Source organism: Nuphar pumila, chromosome 14 (assembly GCF_984573655.1).
Source record: "Nuphar pumila chromosome 14, dmNupPumi1.hap1.1, whole genome shotgun sequence".
Taxonomy (NCBI): domain Eukaryota; kingdom Viridiplantae; phylum Streptophyta; class Magnoliopsida; order Nymphaeales; family Nymphaeaceae; genus Nuphar; species Nuphar pumila.
This window is the reverse complement of record NC_143262.1, coordinates 29775022-29792350: the sequence shown is the minus strand read 5'-3', so window position 1 is coordinate 29792350 and position 17329 is coordinate 29775022. Positions and strand designations below refer to the sequence as shown.

Genomic DNA, 17329 nt, shown 5'->3' with positions numbered 1-17329 from the left:
ATTCCCCTTTAGGATCCAGAATCCAAATTTCACTTTGGATCTCAGATTTCAGATCCAATTCCCTCTTAGGATCCAGAGTCCAATTTCACTTTGGATCTTAGACTTCATATCCAATTCCCCTTTAGGATCCAGAACCCAATTCTACTTTGGATCTCAGACTCCAGATTCAATTCCATTTTAGGATCTAGAATCCAATTCTACTTTGGATCTCAGATTTTAGATCCAAATCCATTTTAAGGTCCAAACTTTATATTTAAAATTCCAAATTTCAAATCCAATTCTATTTTTCAAATTCTAAACTTTCAAATCCAAATCCACTTCATTTCCAGATTTCAAATCTGAATCCCTTTTCAGATCTCATCCAAACTTCATTCCTATTTTCTTGGATTTCTCAAAGTCCATTCTGATTTCAAAATTGAAATTCAAATTCCATTTCAAATACTCATTTCCTTCCTAAATCCATGATTAAATTCAAAGCCCATTTCTGACTTTGAAACTTCATTTCCTTTCATTTCAAAGCTTCAAATCATTCTTTCTCAAAGTCAAAGATTTATTCTTCCAACTCTGATTTACTTCAAAGACTTAGAAATTCTCTGATCTATCTCAAGTTCTAAGTCAATCATTTCTTCATTCCCTTACTAAGTTCATCTCAGAATACTTGGAAATTTTCAAAATATCTTTCAAAAGAAGCATACATTCTTGCATGGCACAAGCATGATTCTTTGTGCATTTAGAGTTAGAATAAATTCTTAGATTATATTTAGGCAAAGCAGAAGGCATAGATTCGATCCTTGGTTCGATTACCCCTGGTAAAGGCGCCAGGAACGGTCGAACCTCGTACCGACGAGCGAATCCCGTCTCTCCATCTTCCCGCAAATTTTCAAAACGGAGGCGAGTTATTTTCTAAATATTTTCAAATAAAGGTCAAGTGAAAACCCGCAAAATAGTTCCTCTTCTCTCTCTTTCTTTCTCTCTTTCTTTTTCTTTCTTTTATCCTTCTCCCTTCAAAAAGGAGGAGAATAGAGGTTAGAAAAGGAAAAGAGAAGGAAGAGAGAGAAACCATAAAGAGAGGAAAAATTTTGCGATGATCACAAACGCCTACCTTCTTACGTATCTCCTCGTTCCGAATCTTATCTTTTATTGTATTTCCACACATCCATCTAAGCATATGCATCTCAGCTACTCATTTTTTGAATATGATGTCGCTTGGCAGCCCAACATTCCGTACCATATAGGAAACCTAATAAAGCATTAATAAAAAAGATCAACACAAAGCAAGTAGAAGAAAATAATAAAAGAAAAAAAACATTCAAAGGTTAAAACAAGGACGTAAGCGATGATCTAAAAGACTGTATGGTGATGAAGGTTGTAGCCCTAGATAGAATGGAATGGAGAAACATGACTTGTCCAACTGACCCCATGCAGTTATATAAAGCTTGATGATCATGAGGATGATGACGATAGCCCAAAAACTCAGGGTGGGCAATGGGCCAGTCCGGCTCGTTTTTGACTGGGCCAGACAGCACATCAATATGCTGCAGCTCGGTCAATCAAACTCATGCATTTGGGCAGGATGAACCGCAGTCCAGTTTCGGTTGGATTCCACAGAACGCTCAGTCATTTCCCATGGGCAACCCACAAGTTAGACTAACCCAGCCTGGGTCCATTATAGACCAGGCCATCCAGCCCATCATAGGCTGGGCTAAAGCCCAGTCAAGGCCGAGCTGTGTCCCAAAAATCTGGCCCAGGCTTAGGCCTGATCGACCATGGGTGGACTGACCCAATGCCCAGCCCTACCAAAAAAAAACTTTAGAAGACGATTCAAAGTTATAATATATATTTGTCATTTAATGTTCATAACTCCTTGTACAAAGACAATTTGTATTAAATTTCTTATATCATGGTCAGAATGCAGGGTGAGATAACATAAATATGTATTAATTGCTTCACATATTTTTTTATTATTTAAATATTTGGTGTCCAAAATCAGCTTAGTAAGTTATTGATTTTGAATATTTTGTATTTTTGTTGAATGTATATTTGCATTTTATTCTCTTAATAAGTGATCTAGAAAATTTCTAATAGGCTAATATAGTTATTGACTGTGATCTTTGCCTTCAAAAGTTTTCTTATTAATTTCAATTTCTTAGTATTTTATACAGGTGATGTATCTTTTTGCAAATGATTTCACACATCGTGATGCAGGAAGGAAGCAGATCATAGTTCGGGCTTTTTGGATCATTTTGCATCCATAATTTTCACTTTGGATATTTTTTTGTTTTAGGTCTTTGTAACAGATATTGAATCTATTTAACGGATTTATACCTGAATCTGATAGTTTTATTAGATTAGGATGTTTCTTGATTTATGTTTATTAAAAATAGGTAGGTTAAGTCTATTGGATTGGGATTCCTCTTATAAATATTAGAAAGATCTAAAGACTAATTAGAGTTCATATGGAATATTGAAATTAATTACTTCCCAGATTTCTTTAATTTTCAGTTATTTTCTTGCAATTTCTCTCAATTTCCTGTTTTTCCTAGTTAATTCCCAGTTTTGGATAACTTTTCTCGTAAATCCAAATCGAGTTTACATCAATTGGTATCAGAGCAAGATCTTCATCTTGATTTGGTCGAGGGATGATTTGATCAGATTTCATATTTCCCAAGTATTCAATCCGAGGAGTGTCTTGATGGAGATATGAGCTATTTCTACTCAACAAATTTCTCAGTTTGGCGACAATCTTGGTTGTCGGCCAACAATGTCACATGTACGCTATCGAACCCTCAGCAGCTACGATAACTAGGGCTGGTAAACGAACCGAGCAGCTCGTGACTCGGCTCGGTTCGGCTCATCACGAACTCGTTCGTGATCGGTTTGTATAGTTGGCGAGCCGAGCCACGAGCAGCTCGTTTAGCTTAAACGAGTCGAGCCAGAACACAAGGTGTTCAGCTCGGCTAGGCTCGAGAATGCTCGTATAGATAAAATATATATATTTGTATGGAAAATATATATTTTGTGTAATATATAAAAGAAATAATGCATAAAATATACATAAAAAGAAGAATGAATGAAAAATATATACATAAAATATGGACTATTAAGTGCAATTTATAAAAAGTTATATATATTTTCAAGTATAATATATAAAAATGTATATACTATGTATAAATAACAGGGAATGTTTTTACACAAGCCAGCTCGTGTTCTGCTTGTCTCTTTCAGGGATGCTTGGCTAAACACGAACACAAGCAGAGCCACGAACTCAATCCACTAGTAAACGAGCCGAGCTCGAACATGCCCTGTTTAGTTCATTTGGCTCGTTTACTAGCCTTAACGATGACTCATCTTTCTCCTTGGTGGAATAGTCCCATCGAGCAATTCCTAGAGCCATGGAAAGTGACTTATCCGGTGTGTGCTTGTATCGGTTGGACATGGAAGCAAGGGCATATCCTACACCTTTCGAATCAAAATTCCAAGTGTCCACAAGCCAACCAGGGTAGTTCCAACAACCGCCCATCAACCGAGGACCCTCCCCTTGCCTTTGCTATACAAGCGATGACAGTGTGTTTCAAATACCCTACCACCACTCCCATAACCGCCACCACCATGTCCCTTCCCCCTTCTCTCACCCTGCTATAGAAGGGAATGCCAATGGCCTAGACCATCCCAGCGAGCCTGGTCAAGGCCCTGGCCTTCACCACCAGCCAGTTGGGCTCATACGGTCAATGAGTTCTCACATCCCCCCACCAGCCACCTTGCTCACCCAGAAACGGTGAGTTGGGGGTATGCCACTGGCCAGGACTCGACCAGCACCCTGCTGCTGACCAGCTCTTACCAGTAAGATCCCCACCTGTCAGCAGAAATTTTCCCACTGGCATCCAGTTTACCGGTGGTGGTGGGTGGGTTCCAAGAAACCTTGCCCTAACCCCTTCTCTCTGGCGTGCGGTTGGAGAGGGGAATTCGAATTGGCTCATCACGATGACCCAGCTCCTGTGCATACTTACCTCTTCTGTGAACTAGCTTTTGGAACCGGTTAAGGTTCCAAAAGTAGTTTGAGCCTTCAATTGCTCCTTATAACCATTCTTTGGACCCGGTTCTGGCCCAAATACCTCTCATGTTGATCCATTTCCAATAAGCTTCGACTATGAACGACTCTGCTCTTGCATCAAAAATGATACAATAAGTCTGAACTATGATCCGCTCCGCTCCTGCATCATTTTTCCCGGGATTGAAAAGACCTGCCCTCAAGTTTGGATCCCGGTTATGCTTCTTCTAGTTCCATTCTATCTTGTGGGTTATGGGTCCATAATATGAAACTGCTCCAGAAGTTGAGTGGACCAAACTAGATCTGCTCCAAAGCACATACAAAAACATGACCGTGGTCATCAGATGTATCTATATGCTAATCTAGACCAAATGGATCTAGTGTCAGTTTGATCCAGAGAGGAGAAGTCGATAAGAAGATGACATGAATCTCCTGCTCTATTATGCCACATTCCACATGCTACTGGTGACCCACTCCAAAACAATCTCAGGTTCTAGGACGGGCTTGGATTAGGTAAGTTGGATCTTAGTGAGGTTTGGATCTGGATAGGAGGTAGGACATGGGAAGGTTCTTTTTGGATTGGATCCAATGGGCTCGGGTTTAAGTCCAAGTTCGGGTTTTCTAGCATTAGGATATGAGGGTATAAGATCGGTTTAGGAGGATCCAACAAAATTGGATTTGGATTCATCACATGGTTATTGATCCAAATCTTCTTTAATTGGATATGAGCATTTATTAGGTTTTGGGAGGAGATTTGGATTGGGTTTCAAATGTATCTCAAACGAACATTTCAAACAAAGATATAAATGGTGGTTTCAAACGAAGAAGACATCACATTGCTTATCAAATGATTCCTAATACTGCTTCCTACTCACTTCCTGCTTCTAGAATCTTCTGAAGTTTTGAAATCACCATTATCAATTTGGATTCCTGCATTGCTTCTTTCTTTCACTTTCTGCTCAGGCAACGATGTTCTCAACCCAATACTAATGCAAATAATCAAGCACTCTACTATTTCTTGAGAGCCTTGGCAACTTAGCAATGATATGCTAACCTAAATTAGGAACCAAAAGCAACTTTCGGCCATGTAATGCTGCTGAAATTGGGGCATATTTGTAGCTAACAAAAAACATACAATGAATTTTGAAGAGAAAACTATGACAACTTCATAAGCAGCAGCAAAGATACATACAACAAATTTTTGAAACTCACAGAAAAGGCTGATAAGACATTTTCCATAACTCAAATTCTGCAGCTATTTGAACCAACATCTTCTCTATTATCATTTTCTGCAACTACTGTAATGTTGATTGTCAGTAATTTAGAACTTATTCTAGAATCAATACATATAATGGGCTCTGTTGCAATGCAAAAACTAGATCCACGCATTTCAAAAAGTTCTCACAGAACACCATTTGAGTGTCATTTTAGCATGTTAAACACATTCCCACTTTTAGTATCTTGAGCACAACTTTCCACAAACAAGTAACATTATACTTGCTTTTCTTTTCATAGGCACAAAAAAGGAAAGTTTATTAATAAATCAGAAGGCCATTCGCCTGGTTGGCAGATGTCTTCTTCAATTATAGCATGCATCAGTGCAACTATGTTGGATAACCACCAAAGGATTCAAACTGGTTGGACATAGGGATACTAAATGAGCTGAACAAGCTAAGGTTTCCATTGAAACTTTATATATATATATATATATATATATAATATTAACCAAGTTAACATTACATGTATGTGTGTGCATTTATGTCTTTATATATATAATATAGATAAACATAGACTTGATTAGGTTTAACTGAATCTACTTTTTGGATAGAAATGGACCTCAGTGTGGTTGACTTCACCTAACACAAAGGAAGCTGTGTCCAAGTGTCGCACCTGCCTGGGTGCGGGTGCAACGCGGGTGTGGTGCCCTGTTAGAAGAGTCCGTGTTACATAGGCTATAAGCAGTTTGGTAATTGGATGTAGTTACCAGAGTGCCCAACCCAATATATGGTACCGGGAGGGGGTCTTCATGGTAATGATCCTAGACCAATATACCCCAATCTCTAGGCAAGCTGCAAGTTATTCACTTCATGACTCCACTAAGGATTTTCAGTCAGTTCTGACCTGCAAGTTGTGTCAACGGTGGTTAAAAAGATTTGGCCCTCTTATGTGTTAAACCTTTCCACCCTATTTCTATAGGATGGAAAGGCCTTCCACATTGTTCTTGATTTTTTTTTTCTTTTCTGAAAAAATGAAAGCACTTTCAGGAGGTAAAAGGAAGCCAAATAAGGGGCGATATAATTACTATTGAGATGCCAAAAAGGGACCTAAAGGAACCACATGAGACAGAGAAGATACCAAAAGTTCATGTGTTAAATGGAAAAATTAACACAGATTGGTTGGAAAACTACTGGCAGTGCACTAACAAATATCCAAAGTATTGTCTCCCCTGATTACCATAATCATGAACAATGCTAAGAAATACCTTCCAGGGAGTAATTGAGAACTGCTCATAGGACCCCTGGAACTACTCATTCTCCTTGCCCTTTGATCCTGCACTTTCTCGACTCGCATAGCCGCTACTTCCTTCTCCATGGAAGCAACTTCCCTTCTCATCTTCTTGGCCTCCACCTCCATTGCCTTTGTTAATGTGTCTACCTTCTTTGCTAGCATCTAGAAAAGAAAAGCAGCAACAAAAATTTGTAAGTACAATCCTTTTTGGCTTTTTTTTTCCTTCCTTTCATGCTTATAGGAAAAAAAATTAGAAACATTGTGCACCTCAATAGCATCATCCTTATCTTTAAGGCTTTGATCCTTCTCATGGCTACCTTTTCTCAAAGCTATGACCTCTTTCTGAAGCATATCATATAACAATCCAGAAACATAATCATCTGTCTCAACTTTAGGAAATTCACTGGATTTCCCATCAGGGTTATCCTTCCAAGCATTATGTGCTTTGCTATCTCTATTCTTCTCTGAATCTTTGTCAAGAGAACAGTTAGCTCCAGTTCCATTTGAAAGGACCTTGCTCCGATCTAATGACCTACTACCACCATCAAATGACTTGGATGTTCCTTTTGCATGTTTCAAGATAGTATTGGTGCTGCTTGAAATGGAAGACCTTGATTGCAAGGAATAAGAAGGCAGTCTCTTAGATAGAACACCATTAGGTGTCAATTTAGAGATATTATCAGCTCCACTAAGGGACTGACGTCGGGAAGGGCCATTGCTCACACTTCTTCCCTCTGAAGAAGTGCGAGTGGAACCACTTGCAGATGACCTCAAGCCCTCCTCCAGAACTTTTAATCTTAGTTGATATTTTTCCTGTGTACACAAAAGAAACACAAATTTTAGTGAGTGACCAAGAGAGAGAGAGAGAGAGAGAGAGAGACCTTCAACTGTGCTTCAGATTTTGCAGCACGCTCTACTACAGCAAGTTTATCTCGGAGCTGTTGCATCTCCCCCTATACATACACAGATTCCATAAAATGCTGAAAGCTAGTCTATGAAAACATATAATGCAATAACCTCTTTGCATGCTTCAACCAGAAGAAAAAAGCAACATCAGGCAATTCAAACAAGAATAGGCATCAGAAAACAGATGAAAAGGAACTTAAAAGTGTGAAACCTGCAAAAATCTTCTCTCCTCAAGCCACTGCCTAACTGGCATGACCTTGTCATTAGCATCCTTCCATTCATTTGCCACCACAACAGCAACCCTGTTTGCTGTGACCTTTGCACGGGCCAGTTCTCTATCAAGGGTCTTTTTTTCCTCCTAAAAACGCAAAGCCGCTTATGCAATTACACACACATACACGAAATCTCTATCATATCCTAGGAGTTATTACGGGGGCATACATACATTCATCTCTTGAACTTTCCTCTGGTAATCTCTCACAGCATTTGCTACTGCACCACCAGCAAGAACTGCCTCTTCTAACTCACGCACGGTTTGGCTAAGTTTCTCAACCTCTGCAACCTTTTGACGATGCATTTTATCCAAAATCTTGTTTTCTTCCTGACACATGACATGACATGAAGGAAGAATGAAGATGAAACAGAAACATTTTGTGGGTAGAATGTGTGACATTTGTCAGGCATCATAATTAAAAAGTTAGGAGACATCCAAGAGTGATAATGAGGTACCTGGCAGATTTCTATCTGTTTCATTAATTCTTGGTTCTTGTTCTGCAGATCATCCACCAAAGAAGCCTTTGCTAATGCAATCTGAACAGTTCTTTCTGCTTCAAGCAAGGCTGCCTCTTTTGATTTAGTAAGTCGATCTAGTGCCTTGTTGTCATCTTGCAGTTTTGCAATCTAAAACAGAAAAGCAGCAAAAGGCAGACATAACATGTTAATCACCCAGGTAATGCCCCATCAATATATATGTAGTAATGTTAATATATGGAAACTGCCATAGCACCTCCTGGCGAGCAAGCTTAAGCTCTGCCTCCAATGGAGCAAGAATGGCTTCAATTGGGGGCATGTCATCATCCTTCTGAGCTGCATGAACCCTTCGAAGGGTTGCCTCTGCTGCGAATTGTGCAGCCATTGATGCCTTTTTCTCATCATTTATCTTCTTAATTTCAAGATTCTGCACACAAATCCATTAAGATTTACTTTCCATAGTATTGGAACATAAAACCAAGAACAATAATCAAATAAACACATCACTACAGCTATATAAAAACCATAGTAATAAGCATAACAATCATTAGCCAAGCTATGTCACATGGGTGTGGGTGTGGGTGCGGGTGCGGCAGGGGCAAAAATGTAAAATATATATATATATATATATATATATATATATATATATATATATATATATATATATATATATATATATATATATATATATATCATGTATAGTGTATATGTATGAATGTATGGTAGCTGTTAAGGTCCATGTGTAATGCCCGTAAAAAAAAAATGTGTCAGACTCGTGTCAGACACGTGTCGGGGGGGGGTGGTCCGCTGTGTCGGGCCCGGATCCGGGTCCGAACCGGACCCGAGCCTAACCCGGACCCGAGTTCTCGAAGCCTCGAGAACCTGCGTCTTTTAAAAGACGCAGGTGTCTCGGGCGAGGGGCAAAAACCCTCGCCCCTTCTCTCTCCTCGCCCGTTCTCCTCTCGCTCCTCCCTGCGGCCACCGAGCGCCGGCGACTCGCCGCCGGCCACCTGTTCGCCTCCTCTCTCAGTCCAGCAGACCCCCCGACGACGCAAGCACCACCCCCCCCCCCCTCTCTGTCCCCTGTGTTGCAGGACGTCGACGATCGAAGCCGACGGCAGCCTCCAAGCTCCGATGATCCCCCACCTTCGCCGCCTGTGTCCCTCGTCGTTGTCGACCTCAGAGCCTCTTCGCCTCCCCCTCTCTAAGTTCGGCAGACCTCCCGGCGGCCACCTGCGACATCAGCAGCGACCTCCTGACTGGTGATCGGCTGCGCCAGAACCCCGACGCCGGGAAAGTCGGCGCCCCTTCCATTGAGCCTCTCTCTCTCTGTTACATCGGCGGTCTCGTTTCTTCCGGCCACCTGACGTTTACAGATGTCGGCGACAGCACCGTCGTTGTCCCCTCTCTGCTATGGTTGTCGTGGTTCCCGATGATCGCCGCCGTCAGCGAGCAACCCCGACGGCCCCGTTGTTGCGGCCTTTCGAGGTGAAAAACCCTCCCCTCCTTTTCTTCTCCTTTGTGAGGAGTTGGTCGATAGGGAGCTGAGCAACCCAAAAAAAAAAAATTTAAATTCCGCAGCCCATTTCATAGGGCGAAAAACTTTTTTTAAAAAAAAATCCAAAAAAAATGACCCTGGGTGCGGTCAACGCAGACGCACCCAGGGTCGGGTTGACCGCACCCGGTGCCGCACCCACACCCGCATCCGCGTCGAGTCGCGTCGACGCGGGTGCGGCACCCTGCTAGCCGAATCCCTGTGACATAGTAGCCAAGTTAGGGATGGGCCCCACAGGTTCAAAAACCAAGACCCCTCGATCAAAGATAGCCATGACATTAAGAATAATAACAACAAAAATAAGAAATATAAGGACAAACATCATATTAGTGATGCACATAATTGCATCTTTTCCAACAAAGAAAGGAAAAAAGAAACATGATAAGCATTTTGGTGTTAGTACAATAATCTCACTGTGTAACAAATATCAGCACATCTTGAAAAGATAATGATTTTTTGTTGAGACTTATGTAATATAGGTGTTTTACCAGTCTTGTACTACCCCTTGTTATTAAACATTCTTTTGTACATAATCTTATTGTTAAGGGGTAGTTTAGTCTTATATTTTTTTTGTTACCTTTTAGTTTTTACTTTGTAACATTGAGAGAGTCGACCCTTATAAAAATCAGGGACTTACATTTTCTTCAGTTAATCAAACTCGAGAACTCCTTTGTGCTTCTTAAGAAAATCCTAACCATACTAAATTTGTAAGTTTGTTCATGGTGTCAGAGCCAAGGAACGCATTGAAGAGAGGCATCTGGTAGTTGGAGAGGAGAAGCTTGAAGGAGAACTCAGACTCGGGTTGTACTCCTGTTGACGTCTTCCATTGAAGAACGCATGGTCCTGTCTGGTCATGTTTGGTTAGTTTGAGTTTGGAGCTTGCTAGGGTTTGATTTTAGAAGTTTTAAAAATCAAATCCCATTGAATTTGGAGTTTTAATGGATTTTTGGTGGATTTTTCAAGAATTTCTGAGTTTCTTGGAAATCCCAAACCAATTTTGAGAAAACGCTTAAATCTGATCTGATTTTTTAGTTATTAAGGGTTTGGATTGCTTCTATTCAAGTCGTTTTTGAGTTGGAAATGCTTCAATATCAACTTTGTGCTCAGTTTTGGGTTTTATTTTGGATACCTGGTAGGCGCATTTTGTGATGTACCTCTGCTGTTTCATTTTGAGAGTGTGACCAGACCTATTTGGGTGGATAAGGTGTGGTTTTCTTAGCAGTTTGCTTGCATAGTGGTGTGCTTTGTTTGTGTCTTAGCAGAGTTGATTGTAGAAGAGACCAAGATGAAGTCTCCTGGAACCTATTCATCCAATGACAATGTCATGACAGTTTCTCGACAACTGGATGTGTATATTTGGTAACAGAGGTGGTAGAAGAGCTGGGAGAAGAGGCGATTTGAGTTTTGGAGGGAGAAGTGACCTGAGCTTTATTCCATGTCACTACTGTAAGAATTTTGGTCATATAAAAAATTATTGTTCAATTCTCAATAAAAAGAAATGTGGAGTCTATGCAGCATCTTCAGATGGTGAAGGCATAAAGCCCAAGGATATTCACTCGGACATTGGCACTCAGTCTGTTGGTCTATCAGCTGCAAGAGCTTCAGAATCATTAGGTGGTAATCAACTTTAGTTGTTGAAAAAGGTGCAGCAACTAATGCAACAACAAATTCAGCAATTGCAACTTCTTGCCCAATCAGCCATAGCATATCCCTCTGCTATTCTTGCATCTTCCTCTAGTACTGCTTTCTCAGGTATCTCAGGTTGTTCCTCTTGTTGGTTAATAGACTCAGAGGCTTCATGTCACATAACATCCCATGAGCCTATACCAACTGTCAGCCTTGCAATGTCATTTTTCACACTACAAATGGTTCTTCTATTTCTGTCTCAAAAGTAGGCTCCATTACTTTTAATTATTATCTCGGTAGTAAAAATTAATCTTTCTCAAGTTTACCACGTTTCATTACTTGCTATAAATCTTATTTATATTGGTTAACTTACCAAGCTTAATTGTAATGTTACATTATCTCATTTTGGTTGTGTGGTGCAGGATATGTTGTCAGGGAAGAAGATTAAGATTGGCTGTAGAAGAGAAGACTTATACTACCTAGATTGGATTAATATAAATGAGCAGAAGAAGCCTGGGATCATATTAGGAGCTTTTGTCATAGATGAGTTTGTTTTGTGGCACCATAGACTAGGTCATATTTTCAGCTATAGGTTACAAAAGTTAGTATCTTCAGAAAGTTTTGGTGAGCCTAAATTAGTTGTGTCAAATCATGTTAAAGACTGAGAGAGTTGTAAGTTGGCAAATGGTCATACATTTCCATTCAGGTCTAGTGGTAGGGAATCGGAAAGTCCTTTTGATATAGTGCATTATAATGTATGGGGGTTCTTCGCCGATTTTGTCAAAAGGAGGATCATCATATTTTGTTACCTTCATAGATGATTGTACAAGATTTACCTGGTTGTATTTTATAACAAATAGAATTAAACTTTTTAAAATCTTTAAAAGCTTTTATGTTATGATTGAAAATCAGTTTGCAACTAAGATTAAGGCACTTCAAAGTGATTCAGGTGGTGAATATATCAGTTGTGCATTTGAAAAATTCTTGCAGGTAGTTCATCAAAAATCTTGTCCCTACACTCCTAAGTAAAATTGAGTGGCTGAAAGAAAGAACAAACATATCATGAAGAAGACATGAAAATGTGATTGAAATCCCTTTCTTAGATCCTATTGGAAATAGGGTGTGGGTATCTCGACATGTTGTCTTTCATGAGGATATGTTATATTTCAGCCAACATGGAGAAAAGACAAGAAATGAGTCTGACTTGTCCTTTTTGGTTCCTTTTGGTGAAAAGGAATGTGTGAACAAAAAGGTGGAGATTCAAGAGGAGCAGGTTCAGCCTAGAGATAGTCGACTTGGACAAACCTACTCAAGAAGACATGAAAATGTGGTTGAAATTCCTTTCTTAGATCAAGTGGAGGTAGAGCTAGATAGAAGATAAGAGGTCAACTCGGATCCTATTCCTTCGTCAGCTGAATCTAGCCATCAAAATTTAGAGTTTTTATCTGAGTTATCATCTTCCTTCCTTAATCCTCCTCAGGTATGTAGAAGCTCTAGAACTTCAATTTTTCCTTCTCGTTTTGTATCCTATGAGTCTTTCTCCTCTCAACACCGTGCATTTTTACCATTAATTCATTCTTATGTTGAGCTTGATTCTTATATAGAGGCAGCAGGAAAAGATGAGTGGTAAAGAGCTATGGTTGAAGAAATGAATGCATTTAAGAGGATGAAGTGTGGGAATTGGTAAAACCTCTACCGGGGAAGAATATTGTTAAGATCAAGTGGGTTTATAAGATAAAGACCAATGCAGATGGGTCAGTTGAGCGATATAAAGCAACATTAGTAGCTAAGGGCTACAATCAGCAGTATGGAATTGATTTTGCTAAAACCTTCGCTCATATAGCTCATACGACAACTATTTGTACATTACTTATTGTGGTTGCAGTACAAGAGTAGAATATGTGGCAATTATATGTCAAGAATGTCTTCTTGAATAGAGACCTGGAAGAGGAAGTGTATATAGAACTATCACAAAGATATTCATATCCAGAAGGTAGGATTTGTAGACTTCGTAGAGCGTTATATGGACTCAAACATGCACCACGAGCCTGGTTTGAGAAGTTTAGTTCAGCAGTGAACTCACTTGGTTTCGAGTAGAGTCATCATGACCCTACATTGTTTGTATCTTCCTCTATGCTCGAAAAATACATATTACTTATTTATGTAGATGATATGATACTCACGTGAGATGACATGGAAAGAGTTAAGGAAACCAAGAAGAAAGTTGACCAGCATGTTTGAGATGAAATACTTGGGACATTTGATATATTTTCTTGGGTTGGAGATAGCATACTCACCAAGGGGATTGTACTTGTCCCAACAAGAGTATGCTACAGATTTGGTGGTGAAGGCAAAGCTAGCAGTTGACTCAAAAAGAATCAATTCCCCCATAGAAGCAAATTTGAAGATGAGAGCTACATATGGTGTTGAGTTAGAAGATCCTGTAGTATACAGACAATTAATTGGAAGTCGCATTTACTTGACTATATCTAGGGCGAATATTACTTGTGTAATTTATGTAGTCAGTCAATTTATGAGTGCTCTCAGGACAATTCAATGCAAAAGTCAGGATCATCAAGTATGTGAGACAATGCACTATGGTATTTTCTTCTCATCCTCATCTAACATAGTGTTAAGAGCATTTTGTGATGTTGATTTTGGAGGCTCTACTCATTATAGGCTTTCCACTACTCGCTTCTATATTTTTCTTGGAAGCTCCCTGATTTCATGGAAAAGCAACAAACAACAAAGGGTTGCTTTATCCACAGCGGAAGCAGAATACAGAGCTACGACTCAAGTCACTCCTGAGATTATTTAGATATGATGGTTATTGGATGAGTTGAGAATCTTGAGTATAGACAAGACTCGGTTATATTGTGACAATATGAGTGCTATTCATACTGAAAAGAATTCGGAATTTCATGATCGAACCAAACACATTAAATAGATTGTCATTATACAAGGAGGGCTTATGAAGATGGAGTTATTGCTCTGGAGCATGTGAGCTCAAAGAATTGCAGATGTATTTACAAAGAGTCTTTCTCCTTCGCATTTCAATTCTTTCTTTTCCAAACTCAGAATGATTCCGTTACATCATTCCAAATTTTAAGGAGTGTTGAGACTTATGTAACATAGGTGTTTTACCAGTCTTGTACTACCCCTGGTTATTAATCATTTTTTTGTACATTACCTTATTGTTAAGGGGTAGTTTAGTCTTATATTTCTTTTGTTTCCTTTTTACTTTGTAACATTGAGAGAGTCTACCCTTATAAAAATCAGGGACTCTCATTTTCTTCAGTTAATCAAACTCGAGAACTTCGCCTTTGTGCTTCTGAAGAAAATCCTAGCCATACTAAACTTGTAAGTTTGTTCAATTTTATTGTGATATTTTCAAAAGCTGATATAATGTCGAGAAAACACAATATTGTCAAAGTATCAACTAACTTGCAAAATTTGCATTTTTATCACAATATTAATGCAATAAAAATATTGTTTTAATATTTATACTTTATATATTTTCTTTATTGGTTTTATATAAATACAAATGAATATATATTTAAATTTTTAAATTTTCATATATGCCAATAATTTCTTGAGATTTTTCAAAGAAAAACTAGAAACTTCAAGTATTTTGTGAGATTTTCCTAAGAACAAGATGTGTGGTATTGGCCGAAATCTCAATCAGAAGATCTGGGGTCTGGTTTTTTCTTCCTTTTCAGTTTCTTATAACCATGCCAAGAGAGTATCCCTGGTAGGGATTGAACATGAAATCCCTCAATTGAGATGGGGGCAACTCCACCGATCCAGACATTGCATTTGGCCTGATTCAAATGTTTACCCACCTAAAAACAATAGAAGCTCAAACAAATGAACAGATGAAATATACAGAAGTTCACGAAGTACCTTGCTTTCCAAAAGTGATTCTGTCACCTTGAGTTTCTCTTCTAACTTTTCCGATTCCTCCGTAAGCTAAAAAAAAACCAAAAAGAAGAAAAAAATTAAAAAACTTAATTAAATCAAATATATTTCAAAATCATCACAAATGGAGACCAGAAAAAAAATCAAGTTTTCAAAAATAAAACTGATTTGATTTCCAGTAACTCCGCAAAATTCAACGAATAACAATACATTCTTATGAAAAAGTTAACCCTAGATGAGTGATCCACCAAAAAGAAGATCCGAACACAATCTCTAAATTGCTAGTGTGCAGAAATAATAAATTAGCAATATAGCATATGAAAGCCTAAAAACTCAACGTAATAATTCTGATCGATCAATGGTCCTTTATAAAAACACTAAAATTAGCAAAAAGAAGTAAAAAATCGCTCTAGATCAATGCTCCTTAGAAAACACTATGATTAGCAAAAATGAAGTAAAAGATCATCATCATAATTCCTTCTACATCAATGATCCATTAAAAGAACCCCTTCAAATCAGCCAAAAAAAAACAGAAATGAAATTACCTCCTCAACCGCTTTCTCCCTTTGACGTTCGGACAGTCTCAGCGCTTTAATCTCAGCCTGAGCCTCACCTAACTCGCGATCCTTATCTGCAAGAAAACCCCAATTTTCTCGCATGAAAAAAGGAGAGCGAAAACGCATTTTCCATTCCACACCAAAATCGAAGAAATGCTCAAAAAGTGGCCCAAAATTTTATTTTTTCGTGAGAAATCAGATCGAGAGAGCGAGAGGACTCACCTCTGACTTCGTTCTCGAGCCGATTGAGCTCCACCTTGACCGGATCCGAACCGTGCAAGAGGTTGATGAACTCGTCGGTGTCCAGACTCGGCCGGATCATGCTCTTCTTCTTCACCTTGAACGAGCCGGAAACCGTCAACCCTGGGGCAGCCGCAGCCGCCGATCCATTGCCACTATAGCTAAGCTCCGCGGCTGAGACCTCCCCGACCCCGCCCTCGCCGGAAGCATCGCCCATCCTAATTCCGGCCGATTTTCCTCCCTCGCATCCAAACCCTAGCGTCCTGACCCCAGACACCCCGGACGAACCGGAAATCCACCTCCGGCGACCCTCAAAACCCCTCGATTCAGCAATGCCGACACCCAAATCTATCGAGAGCGCGATGGCGAGGGGTTCGAAACGATACGCACGCTCTCTCTCTCTGCTTTTGTTCTCTTGCTCTGCAAGGAGTGAGAGAGGGTGTGAAAAGAGGAAGAGAGGGAGTGAATTTTTTTATCAGACGGTGATTTTTTAATCCCTAAAAAGAAGGGGTTTTCTCTTTTTCATCCCGTTCCCATTTTGAACGGCGCGGAGACCGATTCATAAGTTGAACGACTCTATCGTGTTGGATGAGAGTCGGTTCGAGGCATGAATGTTCACAAGCTGACCAAGGGTGGGACCCGAAACCCGAAACCCGAACTCAGTCTGATACGTATAGCCACGGGCTATCTGACCCGGATCCAAACCTTTCTTAGCACTACAGAGGGGGACTCGGGGGCCTTTACTAGAGTGCGTGAGACTCGGAAACAACTGTGAATCGGTTATATTTCTCCATATCCGATCTGAGTCGAAAACCCGGTTTGCTTTTTTCTTTTCTATTTTTACTTTCTCCCCTCTTCTCTCTTTGCTCTCGCGGAACAACTGTCGCCGTGACACATCTCGCTCGTCGCCTTTTTTATACGCAGTGAACGGATCAAATTAAAATACGAAAATACCCCTGATTTGCTTCAAACTGGTCAGGTGAAGTCGCACTCGGAAAATTAGATGTTGGCTGATCTGCCCTCCCCCTTTTGAGTTAAAGACATGAGCAAGCTTTTCTCTGCTCTTTGGTGAAACTCCAACCAACGGGGCTCCGCGTGGTTGGTAGGAGCTGTCAGTGCACGTTGCAGGTTCAAACCCCGGTGGTACGTTGAATAGGGTCTGACTAACCCCAGCTTGCCTTTCAATAAAAAAAAAAAAACTTCAACCTGCCCTTCGTATGT

At 39.8% G+C, this 17329-nt stretch overlaps 1 protein-coding gene across 2 annotated transcripts in view; it reads right to left on the bottom strand.

Annotated features, from left to right (window-relative positions):
• LOC149816712 (microtubule-associated protein 70-1-like) overlaps positions 1 to 16526 on the bottom strand; it is a 40040-nt gene extending 23514 nt beyond the window's left edge. Inside the window, exons 1-10 of one of the 2 annotated variants that reach the window (XR_016427606.1) lie at positions 16091 to 16467; positions 15857 to 15942; positions 15297 to 15362; positions 8469 to 8639; positions 8192 to 8362; positions 7908 to 8063; positions 7674 to 7820; positions 7438 to 7509; positions 6824 to 7369; positions 6531 to 6718 (exon numbers count right to left, since the gene is read on the bottom strand). Coding sequence is in view for 1 of the 2 variants with exons in the window: in XM_089987135.1 (XP_089843261.1) it covers positions 6531 to 6718; positions 6824 to 7369; positions 7438 to 7509; positions 7674 to 7820; positions 7908 to 8063; positions 8192 to 8362; positions 8469 to 8639; positions 15297 to 15362; positions 15857 to 15942; positions 16091 to 16325 (1838 nt within the window). In the remaining variant the exon portion in view is untranslated. Of the gene's footprint in view, positions 1 to 6530; positions 6719 to 6823; positions 7370 to 7437; positions 7510 to 7673; positions 7821 to 7907; positions 8064 to 8191; positions 8363 to 8468; positions 8640 to 15296; positions 15363 to 15856; positions 15943 to 16090 lie in introns of both variants that reach the window. The other variant, XM_089987135.1, reaches the window with a different exon arrangement.
• Between the last annotated feature and the right edge of the window lie 803 nt (positions 16527 to 17329).